The sequence below is a fragment of the Athene noctua genome, chromosome 4 (genome assembly GCF_965140245.1).
Source record: "Athene noctua chromosome 4, bAthNoc1.hap1.1, whole genome shotgun sequence".
In the NCBI taxonomy this organism is placed as follows: Eukaryota; Metazoa; Chordata; class Aves; order Strigiformes; family Strigidae; genus Athene; species Athene noctua.
Window position 1 is genome coordinate 34162786 of NC_134040.1, and position 27256 is coordinate 34190041.

The 27256-nt window shown below is 45.4% G+C and overlaps 3 protein-coding genes across 7 annotated transcripts; 1 reads left to right on the top strand and 2 right to left on the bottom strand.

Annotated features, from left to right (window-relative positions):
* Positions 1-281: 281 nt before the first annotated feature.
* LOC141959640 (estradiol 17-beta-dehydrogenase 11-like) lies at positions 282-4949 on the bottom strand. 2 transcript variants are annotated; one of them, XM_074903846.1, is made up of 7 exons: positions 4718-4949; positions 4090-4197; positions 3320-3451; positions 2890-2996; positions 2381-2518; positions 2003-2119; positions 283-883 (listed from the first exon to the last, which is right to left on the bottom strand). In XM_074903846.1, the coding sequence occupies exons 1-7, from the start codon at positions 4925-4927 to the stop codon at positions 796-798; spliced, it is 900 nt and encodes a 299-aa protein (XP_074759947.1). In that variant the 5' UTR covers positions 4928-4949; the 3' UTR covers positions 283-795. The 2 variants fall into 2 exon arrangements, with proteins under 2 accessions (XP_074759948.1, XP_074759947.1); XM_074903847.1 differs by lacking the exon at positions 4090-4197 and having other exon boundaries at positions 282-883.
* Positions 4950-9736: 4787 nt separating this feature from the next.
* LOC141960131 (estradiol 17-beta-dehydrogenase 11-like) lies at positions 9737-14873 on the bottom strand. 4 transcript variants are annotated; one of them, XM_074904969.1, is made up of 8 exons: positions 14451-14873; positions 13823-13930; positions 13053-13184; positions 12623-12729; positions 12114-12251; positions 11736-11852; positions 10436-10505; positions 9737-10235 (listed from the first exon to the last, which is right to left on the bottom strand). In XM_074904969.1, the coding sequence occupies exons 1-7, from the start codon at positions 14658-14660 to the stop codon at positions 10475-10477; spliced, it is 843 nt and encodes a 280-aa protein (XP_074761070.1). In that variant the 5' UTR covers positions 14661-14873; the 3' UTR covers positions 9737-10235; positions 10436-10474. The 4 variants fall into 4 exon arrangements, with proteins under 4 accessions (XP_074761070.1, XP_074761067.1, XP_074761068.1 ...); XM_074904966.1 differs by having other exon boundaries at positions 10436-10558; XM_074904967.1 differs by lacking the exon at positions 10436-10505.
* Positions 14874-14990: 117 nt separating this feature from the next.
* NUDT9 (nudix hydrolase 9) lies at positions 14991-24193 on the top strand. Its single transcript, XM_074904965.1, has 8 exons — positions 14991-15298; positions 16881-17117; positions 19003-19098; positions 19894-19980; positions 21310-21421; positions 21847-21993; positions 22241-22325; positions 23555-24193. Exons 1-8 carry the CDS (start codon positions 15006-15008, stop codon positions 23728-23730), a joined length of 1233 nt encoding a protein of 410 aa, XP_074761066.1. The 5' UTR covers positions 14991-15005; the 3' UTR covers positions 23731-24193.
* The last annotated feature ends 3063 nt before the right edge of the window (positions 24194-27256 follow it).

Sequence of the window (27256 nt, forward strand, 5' to 3'; positions counted from 1 at the left end):
CTGTCTTCTCATGTCATAAATCACATTGTCCAGCATGCATGAAATGCAGAAGGGCATCCAGTAATATGTGGAGAAATACTGCACTGTTTTCACAGGAAGGTGTTTTAAAAGTCTTTGGGAACTGCAGATGATCAGTGTGCGAAATGATATGGGGAAAGTGTGTATTACTTGATACCATACCTTAAATGCACTTCTAGGACCTGGTTATGAATTTGACTGCTAAGAGACACACTTGTGTTAAAGAACTTTATTTATTTGGAAGAAGGCATGTTGACATAATGCATAACTGGTGTAATCACTTATAAGCCTGTATTATTTCAGGTGCTCACTACAAAAGCGCATGAAATTCAGTGTTCATCAGAGTATTTTTTAAATTTAAAAAGATAAATTGAGGCAAAACAGGCCACCCACCCCCTCTATAAATCATCTCTCAGAAGGAAGTTTTGCTGAGGGATGAGCCCCGATGAAGACACTCTCAGCAATCCCTTGGTGCTCCCACAGGCAGCTGTGCTGTCCCAGAGCAGGCGCTGCAGGAAGCATGAGGAGACAGAGGTGAGGTGATATATGGCCAGGGCAGTCCTTGACACTTCTAGAGCTGCATCCCTGCTTTGTTAATGCTCCCTGTTTCACAGGTGTGTCCCTGCTGCAGCTGTGGGATCAACCCTTGGGTGTGGCTGGAAATGGTGGTCTGGAAGCATCTGTCATAGTTCTGCTCAGAATCACACAGCTGAACCGCGCCTAGCACACCTCCTGATTTCACTTGTGCCCTGGCAAACGGGAGTAAATTTTCGCTTTTCACTGAGCACTTCTCTGCCCAGTGACTGCATCAAATTTGACATCAGTCATCTTTTTCAGAACAGCCAATGCACGTTCTGGAAACAACCTGAAAGGGACAATAACATGGAATTAAATGTGGCATAAGAAGCGTAAGTTATGTGAAAAAGTGGCATTGCAGGTGAGGGAAGGGCTGGCCTGGGAGTGGAAGTGTGCGAACTCAGGCTGAGACTGACTTAAACTGGGTGTTATTTCCAAAGAATACCTACCCCTCATCAATCTCTGACTAGTTTTAACTCCAGTTCCACCTGACTCCTTTTATAACAATTCCAGGACAGGTCCATACAGGACATGATTTAGGTTGCAGTATTGCTGCAGGATCCAGGAAGTTTTAATATCAATCATAAATATGTGCATTTTCTTTCTCTTTGCTTTCAAAACCTCAGCTCGTTAATTTGGGGAATTCATGAAGGGAAAAAAAACCCCAAACATCTTTACACTGCGTCATAAAAAGAAATTTTAAGTTAGACCGAAGTTTGCTGGCTTCCACAAAGAGGAAATTACCAAGTGTTTCACGACATACTGTAAAAGTAACTGAAAACTTGATTTAGTTGTTCTGATGTTAATTCTGGTTTTGGAAGCTGAGCTGTGATGAAAACACCTCTTCAGCAGAGCAGCTATGCCGGATATTAAAGATGTGTGAGAGGGCAAGTCTTGCTTTTTTTGGCAGGGCTAAGCAGTAGAGCCCTTTTAGAGCAATTTCCCCAGCATCTGTGACCTCAGTCTTTGGTGCTGACATGAAGAAACAGATACGAATAAGCAGCAGGTCCTCAGCTCTGTCTGGAACTTGAATGATGTTGCTGTTTCATAGAAAGTGTTGTTCACAAGCCCAAGGAGAATGGTGATCTGTGAAGACAAACTGTCCTTTTGTTCTCCCCCTCCATCTCTATCAGCCTGTAGAGCAGCTGAGTTCTCTAGTGGGAATATTTTGCTGCAGAAAGTTGATCATAATGACCTATGAGGACACTCAGTCAAATCTTTCTGTGGATAATGTCTGCTGTTGTCATTAGAAAGAATCACTACACTATTTGGTTAACTTTTGATGTGTTCTAAAAAAAACCCCTTCATCTTGAAACAGATGTTACAAGTTTGATATTTGTATACTCAGATAGTTATATTTCATACATGTGAAGGGATTTTTCTTTTGTTAGTATTTGTTTCTACTTACTTTTCAAGAAGCAGAGCAACACGTTGAACTGACGGAACAAAAACCATTTTCTGGTTGGTCAGTATTCCTTCCATCAGGGCCTCTACAACTTCTTCAACCTCCAAAATCTTCCCAAGCCTACACAGGAAAGCACACATGTAAGAGCGACGGTGGTAAAAGGGGCTGGAACCAGCTGATGCTGATGCTTCACATACGCACAAACTCGAGTAATTCAAATGCAACCGTCATGTGGGTGAAATGATGCTGCAGATTTTCTTTAGCCAGTGGTACAGGCTGGTTTTCTATGGTCAGCAGGAATGCAAGGTCTAAAGCTGGGGCTAATACGTAGTGCCTTGATGCAAAGAAGGAAGGACAGGAAGGCAGAGTTTTGACAGTTACCTTGTACTGGGGTTTTTGACAAATCCAGTGTTTATGAAAACCGGACAAAGGCACGTAGTTTTTATTCCATCCTTTCCCAGGGTAGAGAGCTCCTCTGTCAGAGCTTTATGAAATCCAACCGCAGCAAACTTGCTTGAACTGCATGAAGGGAAAAAGCACAAATGAGAAGGCAGGAACACTGTTTCTAGCTTTCTACAACTGGACATGGCCTAAAAGATCACTCGGTACTGACCAGGAGGAAATAAACCCCAGAAATGTAATCGAGCTGAGAGACAGGGCAGAAACTAATTCTAACTGTCCTGATTCAGTCACAGCTAATGCACAAATAAATTAGTGGGCACCTCCAGGCACCCCTAAGCACTGGCTGTTGTGCTTTTTCCTCCTTAGCACGGTCCTTTGGACGTACCATAGTCAGTGGGAGGACTACTTGGTTTACCTTGTGCTTGATGATGGGGAAGACGCAGTTAAAAATAAAAGAAATGAGGAGAGCTGATTTTAAAATCACTTACCAATAAGCCACCATGAAAGAAGTCACAAAATGACCTGCTGCTGAAGCCACCGTGACAATGTGACCGTAGTTGTTGTTCATCATGGCTGGCAGAAAAGCTCTTGTGGTCTGGCAAGTCATTGAAACCACGAGGCAGAAAGGGATGGTGGGGAAGGCAAGGGGGAAAAGAACAATGTTTTCTTAGGCATATTCATTACTGACCCCGCCTGTCATTAACTAATGCGATCTCTAAGTGCTTTGTGCTGCACAGCCCTTCAGATTCTGAGAGGCACGGGGATACCCCTTCAGTCTAGCTGGGTGTCCCTGTGCTATATGAATCCCAAAGATGCTTCAGTAATTGGCTGGTGGCTGAGAAGAAGTGCTGGTCTAAACATGCCTCCTCAGCAATGCTCCCAATCAAACGGAGGTATGAAGACAGTCGTGGCCCTTACCCAGATGTGAGCAAGAATGTTGACTTCAAACATTCTCTCAACCTGGTGGTCCTGAGTCGAGAGCAGGTCAGCAGCTGTGATCACACCAGCGTTGTTGACCAGGATGGAGACGTCCCCGATTTCCTTTTTCACCTTGGGGACAGAAAAAACCCAGAAAGGTGCGTGTCACTCGCTGTCAGAACAATGCAAGAATGTGGAAGATGAGCAACAATGAATTTCATTTTTAACGTGGTTTCTTTTAGCCAGAGGAGGGCCGTGCTACGTTTCCAGACGAGGCAGGAACTGTGCAGCAGGACCATGAAATCCGGTTTAGACTTGATGCTTCTCCCGTTATCTCTGGCAGTGTTCATAGTCTTGCTCACATTGCCCACGGACACAGTACACTCTGTGTAGTCACAGCTGGGACTATGGACATACAGACTGTTTTGAGCCAGCTGGAGCGTATCCTTTACAAGAAAATGTTTCACATGTCCTCAGCACTGCCTGGGTCCTGTTCAGGGAACTTCCAGAAACAGAAGTTCCTGCGGGGGCTGGAAATCTAAAGAGCAAACTTGTCAGTGAAGCCTGATACGCTGCAGCCTCACAGAAGGGGATGAGACTGGCTGCGATCTCAGAAGTGCTACTTCCCTCCCCATACAGAAAGCAGCAAGAAGTGGGGAGATTCCAAGGCCTTGCACATTTTGCACACAACAGCTCTCCTCTGCGTTCCCCGACTTTTCTGAAACAGAGCGGGTTTGCGTAAGCTTTTGGACGTGCCCCTGCTCCCCTACCTTCTCTGCAGCGCTGTAGATTTCCTCCCTTTTGCTGCAGTCCACCACGAAGGCTTGAACAGTGGCTCCCAGCCTTTCACATTCCGCCGCTGTGTCCTCAACGCCGTGCTGTAAGAGGCAGAAAAGAAAGATGCGCTGCTTCTGACCTTCTATTGTCATCAGAATTGTTCTTAATACCTTTGGGATCCATGGCCTCCCTCGGCAAGGTATTACAGTGCTGCTCATCTCCACCCTTACCATGTGTTTCCCCGCACCAAAACTCACTCACTCACTCGTTCTTAAGTTTTTCCTTCTTCATCTGCGGCAGTGCACATGGACAACGCTCCCCTCAGCAGCGGCCCTTTACACATTGGGAGACTAGTGCCATGTACCACCCTTCCATTCGTCTGAAATGAAGAGTCTGCGCTAGTGTGGCCATTCAGCCAGGCACTAGCTACCCGGGTGACCATGCCAGAGGGCTCTATCTGAGCTAGAGACAGGGAGCAGAAGGTGAACCTGCTCCGTCGGCCACGAGCCGAGGGGAGCGGAGGTGGCAGGAGGTGCTGTGGGGCCGTCTGTGCGCAGCCCTCCTGACGCTGTTAGGAACCCCGTGGCCTTGGAGCCGAGTGGGGCGGAATTGCCCCGTTACCTTGTTGATGTCCCACAGCACCAGCCTGCTGTGCCGCTTGGCGAACTCGAAGGCTGTCGCTCTGCCCACGCCATGGCCGGCGCCTGTGATGAGAACCAGCTCCCCGCTGACAGACTTTCTCTTCACGGGGACAAAGAGCTTCACAAAAGCCTCCAGGTAGGAGTAGATGAGCGTGGCCAGAACCAGAAGAACGTCCAGCAGCGGATTCATGGCTCCCCTGAGGGCCCTTTGCCCGCCTGATGGGACTTTGATCCCTTGTGATGTCATGGGGGTTGGCCATTTACCAGCCACCTCCAAGGCTGTCCCCACGTGCCAGGGGCGCAGCAGCCTGTCAGAGAGCAGCATTTGTGGAGGGGATGGGCTGGCAGGTGGGAGGCTACCGGGGCCAGATGGAAGTAATACTAAAGTACCACTAAATAATGGAAGAGGCAATTAAATTTGCTCATTCGCTAAAACATCTTGAGGGTCCCCTAAACTCTATATTGTAATTCTGTCTCAAATCCTGCTGTGTGACTGCCCAGCCGCTCAGTCTCACACAGGCCTGGAGCAGTTTTCTTTCTCATGAGCCTGTCTGTCCTTCCTCTGCACACCTGTGCATCGCCAGCAGACTTTGTCCCCTACCTTCCCATTGCAGGTCATGGAACAAAAGCCAAATGGCCCGTGTCCTTTCAACTCGTGGCACTCCACAGGTGAGCTCTTGACTGGCTGTTCCCTCTTATTCTGTGTTTTAATTAATCATTCATACCCAGACCTTCCATTTTATGCTATGGCTGCCGAGTTCTCTTAAGTCCTTTGGAAAATGGCACTGACTGCATGAATTGGGTCATTCTTCTCTGAGTCTAAATTGCACAACTCCCACTTGGACTTGCTTGCGTGTAATGGAGTATCCAGAACCTTCACCAGAACATGAATGCTTGTAAGAAACAGGAGAAACTAGTTTCAGGTAATTCATAGGGCTCTAACAATGTAACTGCAAGGCCTTATTTGAAAAGGATTGCTGACCTTCCTCCTTTGGTTTTCAGTTAGAAAGCTAGATGTGTTCAGGTCATGATCATAATTTTATTTAAGGATATTTTTGAGCTGCCTGGGGAAGAGTGAAGGTTGAATGAACATATCCCTGCTCACCAAAATCAGTCTCTAGTTAAGATTAGAGTGGTTGAAAAGGATTTTTTTTAAAATTTTATTATTTATTACTTGGATCTTTGTTCTCTCCTCTTGGAACTTTGTTCTGTTCTTAACTAACACTTCAGCATTTGGGCCAGACCCTAATTGCACAGCTCAGCAGCGCTGTCATTTTCCTGGCACGGGGCTCCAGTCAATGCTGTGGCCAAAGTGGAGGAGGCAGGGAGGGCAGAGAAGTGCCACTGCCAAGAGGCACCTCAGAGGGAGGCAGAGCACGAGTCCACAGTCACTGCCCTGACTCGTAAGGAGTCCTAAGGCAGGGTGTGAGGTACCACCCTTCAAACTGGGGACTCAAATGTAGACAGCAACACGAAACTTGCTCACATAGGCTCCTGCTAGGCACCCACAGTTGAGATGGGGAGTCTAAACAATCTTAGATTGATGGTGCAAGACTTGCGCAAAGAGAAAAGGAGGCGTATGGGGCTGTTCGCAAAGACATACCAGGTGCTGATAACGTTGCTAGGCTACTACCTCCTAGCTCAAAGAGAAGCCTCCTCTGGTCCTTGAAGTTGTGGGTATCAGCAACAGATTACTCCAAATTCCAGCACAAACTGGCCTGGCAGTCTGGTCAGAAGCCAGAGAACAACTGAGGCTGCGCAGAGTGACAGGGTGAAAAGTTCATCAGTGAGGAAGAAGAGGTACTTCATCTATATGACCCCTGCCCAGAACTTGAAGAGCTCATCGCGCAGGTGCAAGGGGAGGAGACCTGATTACCATGAGAAGCGAGGGGAGGCGGGGATAGGCTATGTATATGTATAGGCGTTCTATGAATATGCACTACTTTATAACATATAAGCCGGACAGGAGCTGCAAACGGCGCTCATGCTTGTGGTGGAGCGATCCCCCATGCGCCCAGCGCTGAATAAACATACCCACTTTATAACTCCACAGTTATAGAGTAGTTTTTCGGCAAGTCACAGTGACCAGAATTTGGGATAAGCTTCAGTTGTCTGTTATGGACAGATAGAGAACTGAGGAGCCTGCAGGTCTTGATGGTTCAGTTCTGTCACTGGTGTTCAGGAGGTGAAGGTTTAGATCCTCGCTTTTGTGTCTGTTTCTCTACACCAAGCAGAAGACTTGCAGTCTCAGGTAACATGGAGAAGAGTAAGTGGCTCCCAGTTGTGACAGACCTGTCCTCTTATCAAGACCTGAATACGTAGCTCAAATAAAAGCAGAAACAGCACAAACACACACACACACCCCCCTTCTTTCAGAGTAGACAGGACATTGAAACACTGTTCTTAGATTTGGGGGATGCCTCTGAGGCAGGGAAAACAGAGAAGAAGTCGCTGGACATGCATGCATCTTCACCTCCTTTATCCTCCAGGACTCCAAACATGCTTCTCAGATACTTTGGGGGTTGGAGGGTCTTAGTTTTAGATACAACCCATGTCTAATACTCTTGAATTGGCTTGTCACTTTTTTATTTTTCATTCCCTGAATTTTGCAAAGCCCTTCCTTCTTTTCCTTTCTTGGCTACAAGAATCTTGTGCTGTGAGGAAGAAGTTCCCAGCCAAAGGCCACCCATTTGTGTGTCATTTAGCACATTTAGCAACAATGGTTGCTGCTGGCAGCACAAACTTCTACTTCTTGCCACCTAAGAATAGGAGGAGTTGGATGATGAGGGCTCTCCCTTTCTGAAGAACCTCAGTTTACAGAACAGCATGAAATGCTCAGGTGAGCGGGATGGATTCTACGGGGAGCCACCGTCTCAGGCTGTGCCGAAGGGGGCAGCATGTTCAGGCCTCCCTCGGCTGGCTGGGAGCCAGCAAGTGCCTGACACATTCGGGAGTTGCACAAGTAGTCAGAAAGGTAATCTGGGCTCTGAAGGGTTCTTTGACCCATGTTTCGTCAGGTGCTGTTCTCTGGCAGCACAGGCCAAACCCCTTTGGGTGTTTTACCTCCTGGCCAGGGTGGGTCCCGTCAGAGCAGGCGGCTGGCTCGTGATGTGGAGCTGTGAAGAGGCTCATCTGGAGCCTTCCCCCCACCGTGCCCCTGTGACCGCTGGCCTGGCACCTGCACCCAAGCCCCGGCCCTGGCCCTGCCATGGGCTGTGCTGTCAGTGTGCTGGGCCTGGCTCTGTACCTCGCTGATCCTGATGCGGCTTCCCTATGGGAGCCAGCAGCCTGGGCCTGGTGGGCAGCAGGTGTAGTGCTGGGGCCTGAATAAGAGGCCCTGAAACAACGTTCACCTCTAGATGAACCTCACAACCAAATGTTATCCGGTATTAGTATCTGTTAGTTACTGAAATCTGTATTACCATTAGTGTTTATCATTAGTATCTGATCATTAACGAACTATGTATGCTCACTAGTGAAAGATGCAGCTGAGACAGAATGTAATCAGTAGTGAGGATGAAATGATGAGATAATGTACCCAGCTTTCCTTGCTCAGCTTTGTTCAAGGCTGAGAACCCAAGTGTTTGGCCTTGTTAGAAACTCCCTTGGTTCTGTCCCCCGAGCCCTGGCCAGGTTTTGGTTGGAATCCAACAGGAGGATGAAATCAGGTATTTCTGCTCAAAGGAAAGTGCAAGTCTTTCTGACTTTCTGTTTTTTGGTACATAAGGCTGGAACCGCTCACAGCGACTTTGGAAGCCTCACCTACGGGTGGAGGCACTGCGTAGGATTTCCCACTTGACGGGACAGGGACTCCAAATCCTCGCTGCAACCGGGGCTGCCCAGCCACTGCGGGGCTGGGTGTTGGTAACGTGTGCAAGTGGTGAGGGATCTTTCTTAATCACTATTCTCCCTGTCGTGTAGTAATGATGAGGTGCATTATCTTGCTCATTCTTATTTTATATAATTAACTGTATATAGTAATAACTAAGTGTACTATTCTGTCTTATCTTATTGCTTATTTTCTGTATTACTTGGTTATACCCTTTAATCATTAACAGCAAATAAGCCTACTCTTTTCACTTTGGTGTCTGGGTTTAACTGGCACCCTCAATCACAGAACAGCAGTCTCCAGCTGACCTTTTCACCATTGCAGCATCTGTGCTGCTGTCCTTGCTCGGGGGCAGTACCCTTCCGTGCAGTGCCTGCCTCGCCCCTGCCTGTGGCACCTGACATAATTCCTCCTGCCAGGAATTCCCCCTCCATGCTGCCCTGCTCCTGGAAGGGGCAGAGCAGAGTTGGGAAGGCAGAGTCCAGGATCACACAGGGATGTTGTGACTGCAAGATGTCCTCCAACCAGTGAAGCAATGTTTCATAGGTGTGGAATACATAAACCCTCAGTCTGGTGCGTGCATGTTTGAAAAGATGGAAGGAAAAGAGGTATCTGGAGGCACAAGTGTAATTTGTTGTCCGTATGGGTGTAATTGATGCTGTGCTGAATGTGTTAATTAGTTGAAATGAAGATATATTCAGCCATTTCCAGGTGTTTAGGCTTTCTCATGCATTGAACTCACGTGCCAAAACCATGTGGACTTCCACTTAAACTTGCCCGCTGCACATAAACAAAGGCTTCCCTGGCTCAGCATAATCTTGCTCTTCTCCTTAATACACAAGTCTGACTTATGAATACTGAAGCAGACAGACATCAGAATTTTTCTTAGGCTGGATTATTTGCCTTGTATTGCAAGGGGAAAAATAGTGCAACTTGATCTGTCTTCTCATGTCATAAATCACATTGTCCAGCATGCATGAAATGCAGAAGGGCATCCAGTAATATGTGGAGAAATACTGCACTGTTTTCACAGGAAGGTGTTTTAAAAGTCTTTGGGAACTGCAGATGATCAGTGTGCGAAATGATATGGGGAAAGTGTGTATTACTTGATACCATACCTTAAATGCACTTCTAGGACCTGGTTATGAATTTGACTGCTAAGAGACACACTTGTGTTAAAGAACTTTATTTATTTGGAAGAAGGCATGTTGACATAATGCATAACTGGTGTAATCACTTATAAGCCTGTATTATTTCAGGTACTCACTACAAAAGCACATGAAATTCAGTGTTCATCAGAGTATTTTTTAAATTTAAAAAGATAAATTGAGGCAAAACAGGCCACCCACCCCCTCTATAAATCATCTCTCAGAAGGAAGTTTTGCTGAGGGATGAGCCCCGACAAAGACACTCTCAGCAATCCCTTGGTGCTCCCACAGGCAGCTGTGCTGTCCCAGAGCAGGCACTGAGGGAATTCCTCTCTGCCCCAGCACAAGGAGACAGAGGCGAGGCGACATACGGCCAGAGCAGCCCTTGACACTTCACTTGTGCCACTGGGAAACGAGAACCAATTTTCACTTTTCACTGAGCGCTTCTCTGTCCAGTGACTGCATCAAACTTGGCATCGGTCAGCTTTTTTAGAACAGCCACAGCACGTTCTGGAAACAACCTGAAAGGGACAGTAACATGGAATTAAATGTGGCATAAGAAACTTAAGTTATGTGAAAAAGTGGCACTGCAAGTGAGGAAAGGGCTGGCCTGGGAGTAGAAGTGTGCACACACAGGCTGAGACTAAGAGTTAAACTGGGCATTATTTCTAAAAAATACCTATCCCTCATCAATCTCTGACTAGCTTAACTCCAGACTCACCCATGTCCATGACAGTTCTACGGCCAGTGTAGTGTTCCACTATTGCCGCAGCATCCAAGACGGTTCAATGCTGAACAGAGAGAGATGTGGGTGGAGGGCTTTATGCTCTGAAAAGCAGCAGCCCTATGGAAGGATGAGATGGCAAAACTGAGGTGCAGATTCCTCTCCTAGGATTTCTTTTCTTACGAGTCATGTCTCTCGGTGTCTCCCTGCCTCAAACTAGAACAAAAAAGCAAAGTTCTCCTACAGGCTCTGACAGCATGAGGTTTGACTTATCTATGCTTCTGCACACTTGCACTGTCAGCACGCAGCTCTTGGAGATGCAAAATTATTTAAAAGCTTTTTCCCAGTGTCTGGTGTCGGGTTTTGCAGAAATATATTACCAAGTATCTCATGAGAACCTGTAGAAGTGAACTGAAATGTTAACTTAGTTGTTCTGGTGTGAATTCCACATCTGGAACCTGAGCTCTGGTCAAAACGCCTCCTCAGCAGAGCAGATACACTGGATATTAAAGACATGTGAGAGGACAAATCTTGCTTTACATGGCAGAACTAAGCAGTAGAGCCTTTTTAGAGCAATTTCCCCAACTTCTGTCATCTCAGTCTTTGGTGCTGACCTGAAGAAACAAATACTAGTAAGCAGCAGGTCCCTAGCTCTGTCTGGAACTATGCTGGGGCTGCTGGTTCAGAGAAACTCTTGTTCACAAGCCCAAGGTAAATGGCCATCTGTGAAGGCAAAAACATTCTCTTGTTCTCCCCCTCCTTCCCTGTGAGCAGCTGAATTCTCCCCTGAGAACAGTTCCCTGCAGAAAGAGGATCACAAGGGCCTAGGAGAGGGCTGAAATGTAGGATGTCTGCTCTTGCCATCCGAAAGAACCACAGCCATTTCATTACTTTATCCTGTGTTCTGCTCGGTCTAAAATATCTCAGATGGTGGTTCTATAAAAATAATATTATCTCTGGCAGACAGTTACACATTATCCAGTTACTAGAGGCATACTGATGTCAAATCTGGACTGATTAATAAATGAGTGTAGTGATGTCAAACACTGAAGATAATACAAAAGAAATTAAAATGGGTGGCATGTGAACTTCTACGGCCCAGCTTTCATTCCAGGGTTTCTCTGTGCTGCCAAACCATATTTTTTATTGCCATGAGTGCAAAATTCAGTTCTCCTCATAATCTAAAACTACATTTTGAATCTGATGTTACCAGTTTGATGTTTGTGTACTCAGATAGTTAGCATTGATAAGTTTTTCCCTCACCCCCTGCCCGTTTTTTTTTTCTTTTGCTACTTACATTTCAGAAAGCAAAGCAATGCTTAGATGTGATGGAACAAAAACCATTTTCTGGTTGGTCAGTATTCCTTCCATCAGGGCCTCTACAACTTCTTCAACCTCCAAAATCTTCCCAAGCCTACACAGGAAAGCACACATGTAAGAGCGACGGTGGTAAAAGGGGCTGGAACCAGCTGATGCTGATGCTTCACATACGCACAAACTCGAGTAATTCAAATGCAACCGTCATGTGGGTGAAATGATGCTGCAGATTTTCTTTAGCCAGTGGTACAGGCTGGTTTTCTATGGTCAGCAGGAATGCAAGGTCTAAAGCTGGGGCTAATACGTAGTGCCTTGATGCAAAGAAGGAAGGACAGGAAGGCAGAGTTTTGACAGTTACCTTGTACTGGGGTTTTTGACAAATCCAGTGTTTATGAAAACCGGACAAAGGCACGTAGTTTTTATTCCATCCTTTCCCAGGGTAGAGAGCTCCTCTGTCAGAGCTTTATGAAATCCAACCGCAGCAAACTTGCTTGAACTGCATGAAGGGAAAAAGCACAAATGAGAAGGCAGGAACACTGTTTCTAGCTTTCTACAACTGGACATGGCCTAAAAGATCACTCGGTACTGACCAGGAGGAAATAAACCCCAGAAATGTAATCGAGCTGAGAGACAGGGCAGAAACTAATTCTAACTGTCCTGATTCAGTCACAGCTAATGCACAAATAAATTAGTGGGCACCTCCAGGCACCCCTAAGCACTGGCTGTTGTGCTTTTTCCTCCTTAGCACGGTCCTTTGGACGTACCATAGTCAGTGGGAGGACTACTTGGTTTACCTTGTGCTTGATGATGGGGAAGACGCAGTTAAAAATAAAAGAAATGAGGAGAGCTGATTTTAAAATCACTTACCAATAAGCCACCATGAAAGAAGTCACAAAATGACCTGCTGCTGAAGCCACCGTGACAATGTGACCGTAGTTGTTGTTCATCATGGCTGGCAGAAAAGCTCTTGTGGTCTGGCAAGTCATTGAAACCACGAGGCAGAAAGGGATGGTGGGGAAGGCAAGGGGGAAAAGAACAATGTTTTCTTAGGCATATTCATTACTGACCCCGCCTGTCATTAACTAATGCGATCTCTAAGTGCTTTGTGCTGCACAGCCCTTCAGATTCTGAGAGGCACGGGGATACCCCTTCAGTCTAGCTGGGTGTCCCTGTGCTATATGAATCCCAAAGATGCTTCAGTAATTGGCTGGTGGCTGAGAAGAAGTGCTGGTCTAAACATGCCTCCTCAGCAATGCTCCCAATCAAACGGAGGTATGAAGACAGTCGTGGCCCTTACCCAGATGTGAGCAAGAATGTTGACTTCAAACATTCTCTCAACCTGGTGGTCCTGAGTCGAGAGCAGGTCAGCAGCTGTGATCACACCAGCGTTGTTGACCAGGATGGAGACGTCCCCGATTTCCTTTTTCACCTTGGGGACAGAAAAAACCCAGAAAGGTGCGTGTCACTCGCTGTCAGAACAATGCAAGAATGTGGAAGATGAGCAACAATGAATTTCATTTTTAACGTGGTTTCTTTTAGCCAGAGGAGGGCCGTGCTACGTTTCCAGACGAGGCAGGAACTGTGCAGCAGGACCATGAAATCCGGTTTAGACTTGATGCTTCTCCCGTTATCTCTGGCAGTGTTCATAGTCTTGCTCACATTGCCCACGGACACAGTACACTCTGTGTAGTCACAGCTGGGACTATGGACATACAGACTGTTTTGAGCCAGCTGGAGCGTATCCTTTACAAGAAAATGTTTCACATGTCCTCAGCACTGCCTGGGTCCTGTTCAGGGAACTTCCAGAAACAGAAGTTCCTGCGGGGGCTGGAAATCTAAAGAGCAAACTTGTCAGTGAAGCCTGATACGCTGCAGCCTCACAGAAGGGGATGAGACTGGCTGCGATCTCAGAAGTGCTACTTCCCTCCCCATACAGAAAGCAGCAAGAAGTGGGGAGATTCCAAGGCCTTGCACATTTTGCACACAACAGCTCTCCTCTGCGTTCCCCGACTTTTCTGAAACAGAGCGGGTTTGCGTAAGCTTTTGGACGTGCCCCTGCTCCCCTACCTTCTCTGCAGCGCTGTAGATTTCCTCCCTTTTGCTGCAGTCCACCACGAAGGCTTGAACAGTGGCTCCCAGCCTTTCGCATTCCGCCGCTGTGTCCTCAACGCCGTGCTGTAAGAGGCAGAAAAGAAAGATGCGCTGCTTCTGACCTTCTATTGTCATCAGAATTGTTCTTAATACCTTTGGGATCCATGGCCTCCCTCGGCAAGGTATTACAGTGCTGCTCATCTCCACCCTTACCATGTGTTTCCCCGCACCAAAACTCACTCACTCACTCGTTCTTAAGTTTTTCCTTCTTCATCTGCGGCAGTGCACATGGACAACGCTCCCCTCAGCAGCGGCCCTTTACACATTGGGAGACTAGTGCCATGTACCACCCTTCCATTCGTCTGAAATGAAGAGTCTGCGCTAGTGTGGCCATTCAGCCAGGCACTAGCTACCCGGGTGACCATGCCAGAGGGCTCTATCTGAGCTAGAGACAGGGAGCAGAAGGTGAACCTGCTCCGTCGGCCACGAGCCGAGGGGAGCGGAGGTGGCAGGAGGTGCTGTGGGGCCGTCTGTGCGCAGCCCTCCTGACGCTGTTAGGAACCCCGTGGCCTTGGAGCCGAGTGGGGCGGAATTGCCCCGTTACCTTGTTGATGTCCCACAGCACCAGCCTGCTGTGCCGCTTGGCGAACTCGAAGGCTGTCGCTCTGCCCACGCCATGGCCGGCGCCTGTGATGAGAACCAGCTCCCCGCTGACAGACTTTCTCTTCACGGGGACAAAGAGCTTCACAAAAGCCTCCAGGTAGGAGTAGATGAGCGTGGCCAGAACCAGAAGAACGTCCAGCAGCGGATTCATGGCTCTCCCCGGGGCCTTTTGCCTGCGGCACGGAGCCGGGAGCGCTGACGGCGGCGGGCGCTCGGCGGGGCGGCCGCTGTGGGCGGTCAGGCCCGGCCCCGCGCGCTCCCGCGGGGGCTCTCCCCTCCGCCGCCGCCAGGGGGCGCCCGCCCCGCCCGGTCCGTCAGTCACGGGCCTCTGCCCCGCCCCGGCCGGCCCCCGGCTTCCTTCGCCGCACGCGGCTCCGTGAAACGCGGGGACGGCGATCGCCGCGGCCGGGCGGCGGCCAACAGCGGCCCCGCGCCCGGCCACATCTGCCTCAGCGCAGCAGCCAATCAGAGAGCGGCCGTGCCGGAAGCCGGTGGGATGGGGGCGCTCGCTATTGGTGGCGCGCTCTCCAATGAGAGGCGAGCTTGTAAGAGGGAGCCTCCGGCGGCAGCGGCACCACAGCCCGGCCCGGCCCGGCAGGTCGGAGGGGGCGCAGGGGGCCTCCGCGGCTCCCTGCTCGGAGCCGAGCTGGGGTCCGTGCCGGAGTCCATGCTGCTCTTCGCCGGCGCACTGCGCGCGGCGGCGGTGCCCTGTTTCGCTCGCGCAGTCGCCGTGTTTTCTTTCAGCGTTGCGCTCTCCACCCTGTCTGCCCGGCGCCGCCCGCCCCTCAGGTACCGTGGCCTGTGGATGGTGAAGCTGGGCGGTGCCCAGGCCCGGCTGCGCGGGTGCTGCGGAGTCTCGGAGCCTGCCTGGGTTCGGTGGTTTTGCTGGTGTTTGGCCCCGCTGAAGGGGTGCCCTGTTCTCGGGGGCGAGCAGCCACCTCATGGCTGGGCCGAGAGCTCCGGGCTGCCTGGTGAGGGGGAGCTTGGAATGCGGTGTGCCGTGCAGCTGAGGGGGTGTCCCTTTTGGGCATGGCAGAAACAAAATTTAAAACTAAGATGATGCATTTAGTGTAAAACATAAAAGTGCTTGTACCATTGACCTGCGTGTGGAGGTTGGCACCCATTCAAGTATGCCCTTTTCCCTATCTGTGTTAAAGATTTTATGATCCTCAAGTAGTTTGTGGGCTGAATTGTGCTCTTGAGAACATCACCTCAGCAGTTTTTGAAAAAGCGTGGCCTGTTCTTCTAGTTATAATTTCATATTCACATCCGGAGATCAAAATGTAATGTATGAGTTGCTTTCTTCTTTTTTTATCTGAAACTCATTAGTTCCATCATCACCTTGCACTTACGTTACGTTGTTAAAACCTTTATGTGTTTTTGCAGAAGAGATACATTTCCCTATATGCTGGAAGTGATTTTTATTGAATTAAAAAAAACCCAAAACTTTTTACTAAGAGCTTGTAAGTATCTTGTTTTTAGAGTGCTTTTGTAGGTTATAGACCCTTGCTGAGCTTTGAGTCTCTTTCTTAGAGTAACCCTCTTTATTTTTGTAGTAGTTAAAAAAAAATCGAGTACAGGAAGGCTGCTTTGTGTGTTGAAGGAAATCTTTGTAGAGTTTTTAAGAGCTGGTGATCAGGCACTGTAACCCAATCTGCTGTTGTTTTATTCCTGACTGGTCTTTCACCTCCCAAAAACTCATGGCAAGATAAAATCACTAGAGATGTCAAGTATTTTTTTTTAAACTTAGCTAGTTTGATAGTTCTAGCCTTCTCTGAAATTGAGAAACAGTGTATGTGTTATCCTACTCAGTATTGCACAAAATTATATTTTGATGGTCACAACAACTGGTAGAGTTGTGTTGCTCAGGCTACTGGATATTTCATTCTTACTCTTAGCAGGTCTGCGACTGGATGTGAGAGCAGGGCACTTGTAAGGCTGGGTTGGTTTGTGGGTGAAGTGCCCACATATGGAGATTTAATGCACAAGCAGGCCTTCCTGTTGCATTTATGATAAATATCCTTGAGTGTTCCTTGTATACGATTAATAACTGGTCAGTGTTCCACACAGTCCGGAATGGCAGTTCTAGTTTTCAATTTCTCACTCATGCTGCGAAATCTTCATGTGTGTCTAGCAGAGCACATTGTTCTTTGTGCTTCTGTTTCAAGAAGCCAAAGGTAAAATTGAGAATTTGTTGGTCCAGACATAGGTTTGCATGATGTCTGGAAGAAGCAATACTATGTTGCTGAGGGCTGTTTTGTGGAAAAAGCCTCGTGTGTTCCACTTTCTGTAATGTACTGTGTCGGTCTGGGATTAAATAATAGGGTTTAAGCCTGAAATATGAGGTGCTTTTTTTTTTTTTTCTTTACAGTAACATATCTGCAAACTGTTCGTCCTGTCTTCATCCTGTTAACATGTTCAACAGTTGTAATGTTAAGTTCTACCACAGCAAAGCTCTCACCTCCCCGTATCCAGGATCACACGTTGAACGGAGCCAAGTTCCTGAAGATAAAGTGGGCTGGCTGAATGAGTGGAAAGATTATAATCCCGTGGAGTACACCGCAGTGTCTGTTTTGGCTGGACCCCATTGGGCAGATCCCCAGATCAAGTGAGTGAAAATTGTGGCTCTTTTCACCTGAGAACATGGAAGCAAGAAATAGTGATCAGCTGAGTTAGTAAGACCAACAGTTTTAAATGATGTATGATTCTATAGTGATCTGTAAAAGTCAAGAACTAGAAAAATGGTGATTAGGGAACTGAATGGTTTGGATTAGCAGTGAAGGTCTTTGACATGATTTTACTGAGCTGGTGACTGGGATAAGAATAGTGTTAACTGGAATAATAGACAGCAGTTGATGCCCTGTAGTGCTTCTTCTCTGTGTTGTGAGATAAGTAAAAATCTCCTTCCTTAAGAATTTGGGATAACATTTTTGTAATATAGTTGTTTGTTCATGGATTGAATGCAAGGTGAGAAAAGAATTAAAGTAGAATTGTAGTTCTTGAGTTGAGCCCTCTGATGCAGGAAATGTGGCAGGTTGAATGCATGATTGTAATTCTCCTGTGAAAGTGTATGTTCATTTTTATTGATTCTGTGAATATATTATCTTCTCAGGGAATGCTGTATGCTTCTTAGCTAGAAGTTAGATGCATGCATATAGTGTAGGTTGTGATAATGGGAAATTAGTTCAGACCCTTCATCAATGGAGCTGGTGCAGGGTCTGGAGCACAGGTCTGATGGGAAGTGGCTGAGGGAACTGGGGGGGTTTAGTCTGGAGAAGAGGAGGCTGAGGGGAGACCTCCTGGCCCTCTACAGCTCCCTGACAGGAGGGTGCAGAGAGGGGGGATGAGTCTCTTGAGCCAAGGAACCAGCGCCAGGACAAGAAGGAATGGCCTCAAGCTGTGCCAGGGCAGGGTCAGACTGGCTCTGAGGAAGTATTTCTTTCCAGAAAGACTTGTTAGGCATTGGAATGGGCTGTCCAGGGCAGGGGGGGAGTCCCCATCCCTGCAGGGGTTGAAGAGTCGGGTTGACCCAGCTCTGAGGGGTCTGGTGGAGTTGGGAACGGTCAGGGTGAGGTTCATGGTTGGACTGGAGGAGCTTCAAGGTCTTTTCCAACCGATATGATTCAATGATTCTGTGAAATGGTGATTCCTGTGTATGCACATCTAGGTAGAAAGATCAGAAAATAGTGGCAATTGTGGTTTCAGTGGGAAACCTTGCTTCCCATTGCTGGGTGAACATGTGCTTCTATTTGCTCTTAATCTGGTTAGTATTTTGGTGATTGCAAGGCACACTGCTCCTCAGACTCTGTAGGACTGCTGATGTTCTGTCAAGGCATAGTTGGGAAGATGTCAGGTACTGTTTTAGTAGGTTGGTAATACTTGAGAATTCAGAGTGATTTTTTTTTTTAGGTATTAGTGAATTATGTGTGGAAGAAGTTAGTAGTTTGAAACCTGTGACAGTTTGAGAGGAATTGCTTTTGAGAAGGGAAATAGACTTACATAGATGGCTGCTTCTCTACCAGTTTTCAGAGCTGCGCGTAGGAGATTGACATTAAGCTAACTTTGAAAATTGGTGATTATTAGCTTGTAACTCTGATAAATCATATCTAATAAAAATTGCTGCTCAGTTTTTTTGAATTTGCAAAATCTTTTTTAGTTTTATTAATGGGTAATGTCCTTCTGTGTTCTCTAACCTTAACAAGAACTCCTTTGAAACACTTTGTCTAAATGAAAATCTAGAGAGATGCAATGTGAAATACTTTAGAGGGGCACACTTACATCTGCAGAACTAAATATGGGGAAACTGTCGTCAGTAAAGGTTGAAACTTTATAGCCTCCTATAGAAAAGGGAAGGCTTGCAGCATAAGTTCTGTTAAAAACTGCTCATTGGTCAAATGGGGGAGGCTGATCAGGTGGTTGGCCTTCAAGCTTTTGTTGGGCAGAGGGGTGTACTGCATTTTATAACTTACCTCAATTTATTCTTTTCCACACAGTGATAAAGGTTTTTCTCCCAAATTCAATGAGAGAGATGGAGACGTGGAAAGGAAGAGTCTGAATGGCTTGTATGTAGTTGAAAATGGGAGGCCCCGGTAAGTGGGGTTTTTTTTTGTTTGCGCATTCATTTCAGTGATGTAGTTTCAGAGCTCTTACAGGTCTGTCAGTTTTGATATGTGGTACCTGCTAGAACAAAATCAAGATAGTCTTTCCTAGAGACAGGAAAAATGATAGCTCAGGGCCAGAGAGTTCCTTCTGGAAAAAGGTTGTAGCAGAGAGGCACTAAGAGGTTAGCCAGTACTACCACAACAGAGGGTTGTGGTGACGCTGGAGTTGGAGGAGGTCTAACACTGTTAATAGTAGGCTCTGTTGAATTAATTGTTTCGCACAGTTGGATCAAGTGTTGGGCTCTGAAGTTTGGTGCCACTTCTGTGCTGTGGCGTAGCGGGAGAGTATTTCCTTCCGCTGACAAATCCTGGCATAGCACAGGTAATCTTACCTAAAAATAATTTGTTTTCTTTCTGCCATTTATACATAATTGAATGCTCTGTGCATCTTTAGTTTTGTTTCAGAGAAGATTGTGTGCACAATGAGTGTAATGCTTGATCAGGAGTATCTCAGGACACAAGATCTGGCAATGATAAAGCTGGTTTGTGTATTTCCTTTCCCCGTACTATCAAACACAAAAAGAGGTTAATAAAGGACCAAACTGTGCTTTGTCTGTCTTGCTCTTTAAAGCACATGGTGGCACTGAATGTATGTTGCTATCCTTTCCTTTGTTGTTGTTTAAACTTCTTTAAAGTTGCTTTTTTTTTTAGGATACTTTGAGCGTATTTTATTTTGAATGTGGGGAAGTAAATATGTCTAATGTACTGTGCCACTGATTTCAGAAATCCAGTGGGAAGGACTGGTCTCACAGGCAGAGGATTGTTAGGGCGCTGGGGACCAAACCATGCTGCTGATCCTGTTGTAACTAGGTAAGGGACAGGTGACTGAAAGGTGCCCTGCAGTAGAGCAAAACACCCATGCATTTTGCTTTCTCTGTGTATCTCTGGACAGGCTGTTACTTTTCACAGACCTTTTGTGTGTGTTCCTCTATGTATCTCCTCTATCTCCTCAGATACAGGTATCTGAATGGATAGATATATGGACATGCAGAACACAAATTTCATAATCTCTTAGTTGTTGTCTCTGGAAAAAAGTAAGGACTCACTGCTAATGACAAGCAATTGCTTCTGAAATGCTGAGGAAGCAGACAAAAAAAAAACCCAAACCAAAAACCAGGACGCTTAGGTAAATAGAAATATATTATACAAATAATCTTTAGTAATGAATGTAAAAACTGAAAAGATTACTTGCTACTCTGATATTGTGTATGTAATATGCCGAAAGACCTTAGATGAGGCATGTTAAACTGCAGAAATAGGTTTTTCTATCATAATGACTCAACAGCAAAAATAAAAAGCAGTGTGCCTGCTTTTGCTCTGTAAGAAATACTAACTTGGCCTCATGTATTATAGGAGGAGGTGAGATTAGGCTCTACTCTTTTGTCAGCGTATGCTCTGTTTTAACGGTGCTTTCACCAGCAGGATCTGTGTGTGCATGCTAACTATTTTACACAAAGAAAGCATTCAGGAAAGATTGCAGAGTTAACAAAGGTGCAAGGTAGGAAGTGCCATGCTGAAGACAGAACCACTGTTAAAATCATCCTGTGTTTTACTACTTCCCTTTTCATAAGGCTGTCAACACTACTGAGTTGTTTCCTTGAAAGTAAAAGAAATGCTGGTTTTGTTTTGTCTTTGTTTAGATAGCTTTTTGCTTTAACTATTGGTAGCTCTTCTTGATTTTTTTTTTTTTTACTGAAGGCAGTGGTGAGGGTTTGTGGCCTTGAGCTGGCACTGGGTGGGCAGTTTGGGGCTGTTGCAGCCTGTGAGGAGGTGCTGCTCTAGCAGAAGGCAACTGACCCTCTCGTCAGGGAGAGGCACAAGTGCGTCTCAGTGAGCTCTGCAGCAAGTAGGATGTGTTGGATGGAGCTGCCACCCTCAGCACGGCCACTGACATGCAGCTCTTGGGAAGTTTCTGCCCCTTTGGCTGAGGAGAACACAGCCGGTAGTGGCATGAGAAAAACTCGGTGTTTTGCCCTTGGTTGTGGCCTTGCCGGACGGCATCTGCCAGTCCCCCCATGACTGTTCTTTTTCTGCTTTATTTGCCCCCACACAGGTGACAGTGCAGGCACCTTGCTATTCTTCTCCCAGCCCGTGTGTCAAGAAGTAGCAAAGAGTGTTCTTGCTTGTCATTTGTTGCAGGTGGAAGAGGGACGAAAGAGGCAATAAAATTGCTCATCTGGTTACTGGCAAAAACATCTTACAGTTCATAGCTATCAAGAGGAGAGACTGTGGGGAGTGGGCCATTCCAGGGGTAAGAGGAAAACTTTGGAGACAGTAGACATTTCCCTGCTGGTAAGGCCGCAAGGTGATGACTGGCATGTGCATGATAAAATCATGCCTTTTGATGAATGACCTCGTGTTGTGGAGGTGAGGAGAAATGCTCCGTGAAGTAGCTTTGCCCAAGCATCAGCTGGTATGCCTGCTGCTGTTTCTGCATTGCAAGGTGGTATTTGTATTTAATTCTGACAGTGTCTTTTGCTTGATGCAGGCACAATTTAATCTGTTGCAGGCTTTGAAGGATGTACGTGCTCGCTCTTTACAGCTAAGTGTAAAGTTCCGCCCATGTCCACAGTATGATGCAGGTGGATGTAATATACTAAAACCAGTCAAGGGGAGTAAAACCAAGTGAAATCTGAGTGATAGTCAACTTTTTAATTTTCTTTTCCCCCCTCAAAGGGGATGGTGGACCCAGGGGAGAAGATTAGTGCTACCCTGAAGCGAGAATTTGAGGAGGAGGCCTTGAATTCCTTGCAGAAATCACCTGAGGAAAAAGCAGAATTGGAGAAGCAACTCCACAAGCTGTTCAGTCAGGAACACTTTGTGGTGAGCTCTTTGTCTTTTGTGATAGACTTTGGAGCTGTGCATGTAAGTTGTCCAGCTGCTGTATGGAACTTGGACAAAGTATAGCTGAAATGAAAATAAGCTGTGATGCTTGGGTTGTTATGGTGTAGGAAATGGAATGGACTACTGCCCATAAGGGCGAATGTATTGGAGGGGAAAAAAAATATCTTAGTGATTGCACCTTGTTTGTTGTGACACTGAGCTTGTTTTGGTTTGTTCGGTGTCGTAGGTGTACAGAGGGTATGTGGATGACCCTCGTAACACTGATAATGCCTGGATGGAGACAGAGGCTGTGAACTATCATGACGAAACCGGTGGGTATCTCCACGTGTGCTTTTACTTGCCTTTATATGTTGGTTTGAAATTGGGACGTATAACAGGCTGAGACTGGCAATGAAGGTTGGGGGAGCATGCAAGTCAGGTGTAAAATATTGGACTAAAACCAACAGGTGTGAGGGTCTCTTGTCTCTTAAGATGTTCACCCATGACAGGTAGTCATTCCCCTTTAGTTTCTGTCTGTCTTGAAATAAGGAATTTATGGACTTTGCCTGAGAATTAGTTTTTCATTTGTTATCTAGTTCTAAGCTGTGGACCATGTGCCTTCATATGGAGATTGAACACTGGACCAGGGTTCCTTCTTGTCACTGGCAGATTTTCATTATATTTATTGTTTTGGTGGTATAATTGCTCTGAGATCTTTTATCTTGGTTACTCTTCTGGAGTAATTGGTGGAGCTTATTTTACTTCTATAAATCAGTAGGAATGGTATACATTGTTAGTTCTTAGATTGATCTGTTATCTTGGATTCTCATCTCTCCCCTTTTATAAGATAAATCAATCTAGTTAGGTTATGTCACTTCATATAAATGTGTTTTAGGTAGTAGATATCAGTGGTGAAGTTTCACATGTCACTGGTCCTTGATTTATCAGGCCCCAGAAACAGAGAAGATACTGTTCCTTTGGTCTTTGTTTCTAATACACATTTTATAATGCTTCTAAAAGCATTTCTTTGGTTGTTGTCTGTGAAGTCCTGGGACTCTTTTTGGAAACAGAGTAGGAAACTTTGGAGAGCAATTCAGAAGCCTTTCTGCATCCCTCCCTAAGTACTATTTTTGATTTTGGCCCCTTTAGTAAAATTTTAATTTTTCTGGTTATCCATAAGCATATATAAGTTTCAGAATTCAGTTTGTCCTGTAGAATAGTACCTGAGAAAGGAAGCAGTCAAATATTAGCCAAACAAACAAAAATCAAGGCAGAGGGATTGGCTAAACTGGTGATTTCTAGTAACTTGTCATGGTACCCTAGGAGTGGTGACAAGGAGTTAACACAACATCTGCCACCCAGATTTGCCTTAAAATAGTGCAAGTATGAAAAAGGTTTCTGGCACAGATCAGTGAACAACTTAATTAGTTGCTTCTCTGAGAAGTAGTTGAGGTTGCTGCCTGTGAAGGAGCTACGTGGAAAGATGGAGCTGATCAGATGTGAGAAGAAAAAGCAGGAAAGAACATGCAATAGCATGTCCTAACTCTCGTTTTCTGAACAGGTGAGACAATGGACAATTTGCCTCTGGAAGCAGGTGATGATGCTGGAATGGTGAAGTGGGTTGACATCAGTGAGAAGCTCGAGCTGTATGCAAGTCATAGCTACTTCATTAAGCTTGTGACTGAGAAACGGGGAGCCCACTGGAGTGAGGATCCTGGTCCTGAGTGCCATGAGTGATGTAAATGGAGAACTGATGGACACCAAGGGGAGAAGACGTTTTCCAGCTTCGAAACAGATGACATTGTCCTTTTCAGTGGAAATTCAGTGAAAATTCTGTGAAATTCAGCTGGCAAAAACACTTGGCAGTGAGGAATAGAGGTTTCTTCAAAGACTTCAGATTGCTTCTTTTGACTTCTCAGCTAGTGTGAAATGAGATGAATGTGGAGCTGTTACCTTGTTTTGCTTGCTCATCTTCATTATTTGCAGCCATTTCATGATACCTGCAGATTTGCTTGGCAACACTGGGATTCTGACTGGTTGTAGTTAATAGGTTGTTCGCTTTAGCTCTGTATTTTTGCACTGATTTCTTGTCAGGAGTATGAATCCTTAAGGAGTGTGAGACTTGTGGGATGATAACCTGAATAATGACTTAAGTGCTACATAATAAAGTGAAGTTTCTTTTCTGAGTCATTTCATTTAACATGTCTTTTCAGTGATTTTCTATTTTGAGAGATTAGTTTTCACACTTAATTGCTTTCTAGCTTACAGTATGGATGGTATTCACATCTGAATATCTGACGGTGTCTCTAAAAAGAGAACTGTTGGAGGATGTAACTTGATGACTGATTTTGGGAGCTGGATTTTGATGTTCTTCTCATTCCACTGCTTATCGCAGTACAGCTGTTGGGGAGACTGTGCCATAAACAGGATGGTTGGAAAGAGCAGCCTTGAAGTGTAATCCTGTAAATTGTGGTGGTTTTGTTACAGTTTAAGTAATTTAACTTGAAGTCAGGAGGCTGATGTGGGCCTTCTGTGGCATTTATGCTGATAACAAGAGCTGCACAACAGTTACTGTCACTTCCCCATGTGTTTTTAATCAAGGGCTAATTGTGTAATAGTATCAAGAGGTAACAGCTAGAAGTTGAGATCTGGGGAGGGGTTCTTAATGACTTTTGAGCTATGTGTTGAAGTACAGTAGTGACAAATGTTATGGTCTGGAATTGCCTTGTATGCCTGTGACATGCTCATGCGTTGTTGAGGCTGTTGGCTATGTCCTGCTTAACTAATGAATGATTTTAGGGCATATTCCTTTTCAATGCCACTCCTTCCTTCCAGTTATCTAATGAAATCTGCAGGACTCATGTGTTTATACAGGGAACCCTGGGAATCTTGTAGAGTTATTAGTATGTTCCTTTCAAAAGAAAAGGCAATGCTAGGAGCTACTAATTTTTCTTCCAATCCTTGCTCACCTCTTCCTGCACATTTGATTTCTTTTGTAGTCTTACTAAAACAGCATAAATGCTTTCTGTTGCAGTAGAAGCTTCCATAGACACGGTTTATGCAAAAATCTTTCTTCAAATCGTAGGTAAGATCTGGTGGTTGCTTAGGCAGAAACCATTTTGATGAATCTGTCCTTGCCATAGTATAGAGACAGTAGTATCTGGTAGGGTCAGATGAAGAGCTGAGGAAACCTGTGAAACGCAGAATGGACAAAAGGCATTAGCCAGCTTCAGGAGTTCCCTTTCTACTGCTGGTCTTTGGAAACAGGATCACTGAAATGACTTGGGTATGTTTTTTCTTGAGATGAAGACAGCTAAGAAATTCGATGCTCAGCATTTATTCAAGCTTAACAAGTAATCAGACAAGATTTGAGAGGGCTGTGCGCTGTAACCCACACTGGCTTCAGAGGTGGGCATATGAAACACAATTTGGTGGTTACTCATCCTCAGTTTCTAGTGCACTGGTGAGAGAAAAGGGTAGGAAGGAGCTGTAGGAAGTTGAAGGTTATCTAGAACTAACAGTGTTCAGTAGGAGGCATCTGTGGTTTTCCAGGTGTCTGTAGAGTTAGAATTAATAACTGTTAATTACTTTAGTGTGCAGTGAGTATGTTATACAGAGCAGGCCCCTAGCAGTATCATTGGGTTTTGAAAGCATGACCAGAAGAGCAGACCCTTTTTAAGTTCATGTGCCGCTCATCATGGGTGAGAACCAGGGTGACTATACTGTGGTATGTCGAAATAGAATGTTTTTTTCTTGAATGTTACTATTTACATATGAAGTGCTTAACATAATGCATGGTACTAAAGGTGAAAATAATTTCAATTCTGAAAGTACCATACTCGATGAGAAGTGTTTTCATACCAGGTGCATTATTCCTGGAAAGCAAAATTTCTGTAAAAAAATCTTTTCAGTCCTTGCTGGTCTTGTGTTAAATCTTTTTTTGGACAGGCTAAGTGGACTTGGCTGTATGGTTTTGGATTGCCATGTTTCCAGGAAAGCTTTCTGGTTAGACAGTTTTCAGCTGGAGCGTGTGATTTTGGGTGGTGTGCTGTAGAGAATGCAATTACTTTATGTGTATCCCAGTACCTTACTAATCAGGCCTTGATGTTTATTTGTGTCCTGAAATTTATTGTATAATTACAAATATTGAAAGTTTGTAACTAAGCAAGTATAGTGGCATTTCTTCTTGTTTGGCAAGTCTTCTGGGAAAATGGTCAACTGTTTTATATGGGGGATGTTAACTTCCATATTAATGCAAGTTAAATGTGTTGGAAAGTGATTTTTTTCAGCTCTGTTTTCTTTATCTAACTCACCCTAAACTACTTTTAAAAATTATCTAAGAGATCATCTATCCCCAAGGATTGGGATACCCAAATACTCAAAGAATTTCTAAGGAAAAGCAGCAGAATTTTGAGAAAGTTTGTAACCTCTTTTCAAGCTGAAGTAGTTGAGGGCTTTTTGTAATAAAAAAAAACCAAGTTACCCCATAGAATGCATGTCTGCTAATCAGAAAGCAAAGTGATTACTCTCCTTGAGCTTCAAAGGTAAATTGCAGTTCCTCCCCAGCTTGATTCTGTGGTAGTTTGTCATTCTGAAGCTGCTCTCTGTGTCCCCAATGGTAAGCTGGAGCTTCCTGCAGTTTTATGTCCCATTGTCTACTGGACACTTTGGTTACCTCAGACTTGACCTTCATGAGCCTACAGAGCAGCTCTATGGCCTGGGTGTCTAAAGAAGTGACCAACAGCTTTCATGAGCCTATTTGGTTGCTGTGAAAAGAAAATCATCTTGTGTTGGTATTTTCTGGTTCAGTACCAAAATCTCCGATAAATACAAATGTTAGAACTAGTGAGATTCTGTTAATTTACAAAGAAAATACTTGTGTCCTCCATACTGTCTGAACCAGAGCTTTCACTACTACTACCTGTAGAAAAAGAATTTCCTTTTACAGTAAGGTATAATTGCTCTTGCTTGTATTTCTTTAAGGAAAAAAAAAAATCAAGTACTTCATTTCAGTTTTGATTTTTTTGCTTTCCCACTAGAAAGTAAAGATGATTTTGCAAAGGGAACTTAGTAACCTTCAATGTCTGTTATACTGTTAGCTGAAATAGCTAATGGAGAAGATACGGGCCTTGTTGCGCTGGATATAATCTTGTTGCTAGTGCTTACAGTTTATTTTTTTCTTTAAAGTTTGAGGGCTCCATAAGTTGAGAATCTAGAATGGTAATAACATAAATAAGTTTAAGCCTGTACCAAACATGAATAT

Excerpts from the sequence above, each read along its gene's own strand:
- NUDT9 (XM_074904965.1), top strand. The coding sequence starts at position 15,006 with ATGGGGGCGCTCGCTATTGGTGGCGCGCTCTCCAATGAGAGGCGAGCT. Across the intron at positions 17,118-19,002 it reads TGGGCAGATCCCCAGATCAA|TGATAAAGGTTTTTCTCCCA; the intron begins GTGAGTGAAAAT and ends TTTTCCACACAG. Across the intron at positions 22,326-23,554 it reads GAACTATCATGACGAAACCG|GTGAGACAATGGACAATTTG; the intron begins GTGGGTATCTCC and ends TTTTCTGAACAG.
- LOC141959640 (XM_074903846.1), bottom strand. The coding sequence starts at position 4,927 with ATGAATCCGCTGCTGGACGTTCTTCTGGTTCTGGCCACGCTCATCTAC. Across the intron at positions 4,198-4,717 it reads TGCTGTGGGACATCAACAAG|CACGGCGTTGAGGACACAGC; the intron begins GTAACGGGGCAA and ends TGCCTCTTACAG. Across the intron at positions 2,997-3,319 it reads ACATTCTTGCTCACATCTGG|ACCACAAGAGCTTTTCTGCC; the intron begins GTAAGGGCCACG and ends ATGACTTGCCAG.
- LOC141960131 (XM_074904966.1), bottom strand. The coding sequence starts at position 14,660 with ATGAATCCGCTGCTGGACGTTCTTCTGGTTCTGGCCACGCTCATCTAC. Across the intron at positions 12,730-13,052 it reads ACATTCTTGCTCACATCTGG|ACCACAAGAGCTTTTCTGCC; the intron begins GTAAGGGCCACG and ends ATGACTTGCCAG. Across the intron at positions 10,559-11,735 it reads ATTGCTTTGCTTTCTGAAAT|GGCTGCTGCTTTTCAGAGCA; the intron begins GTAAGTAGCAAA and ends ATCCTTCCATAG.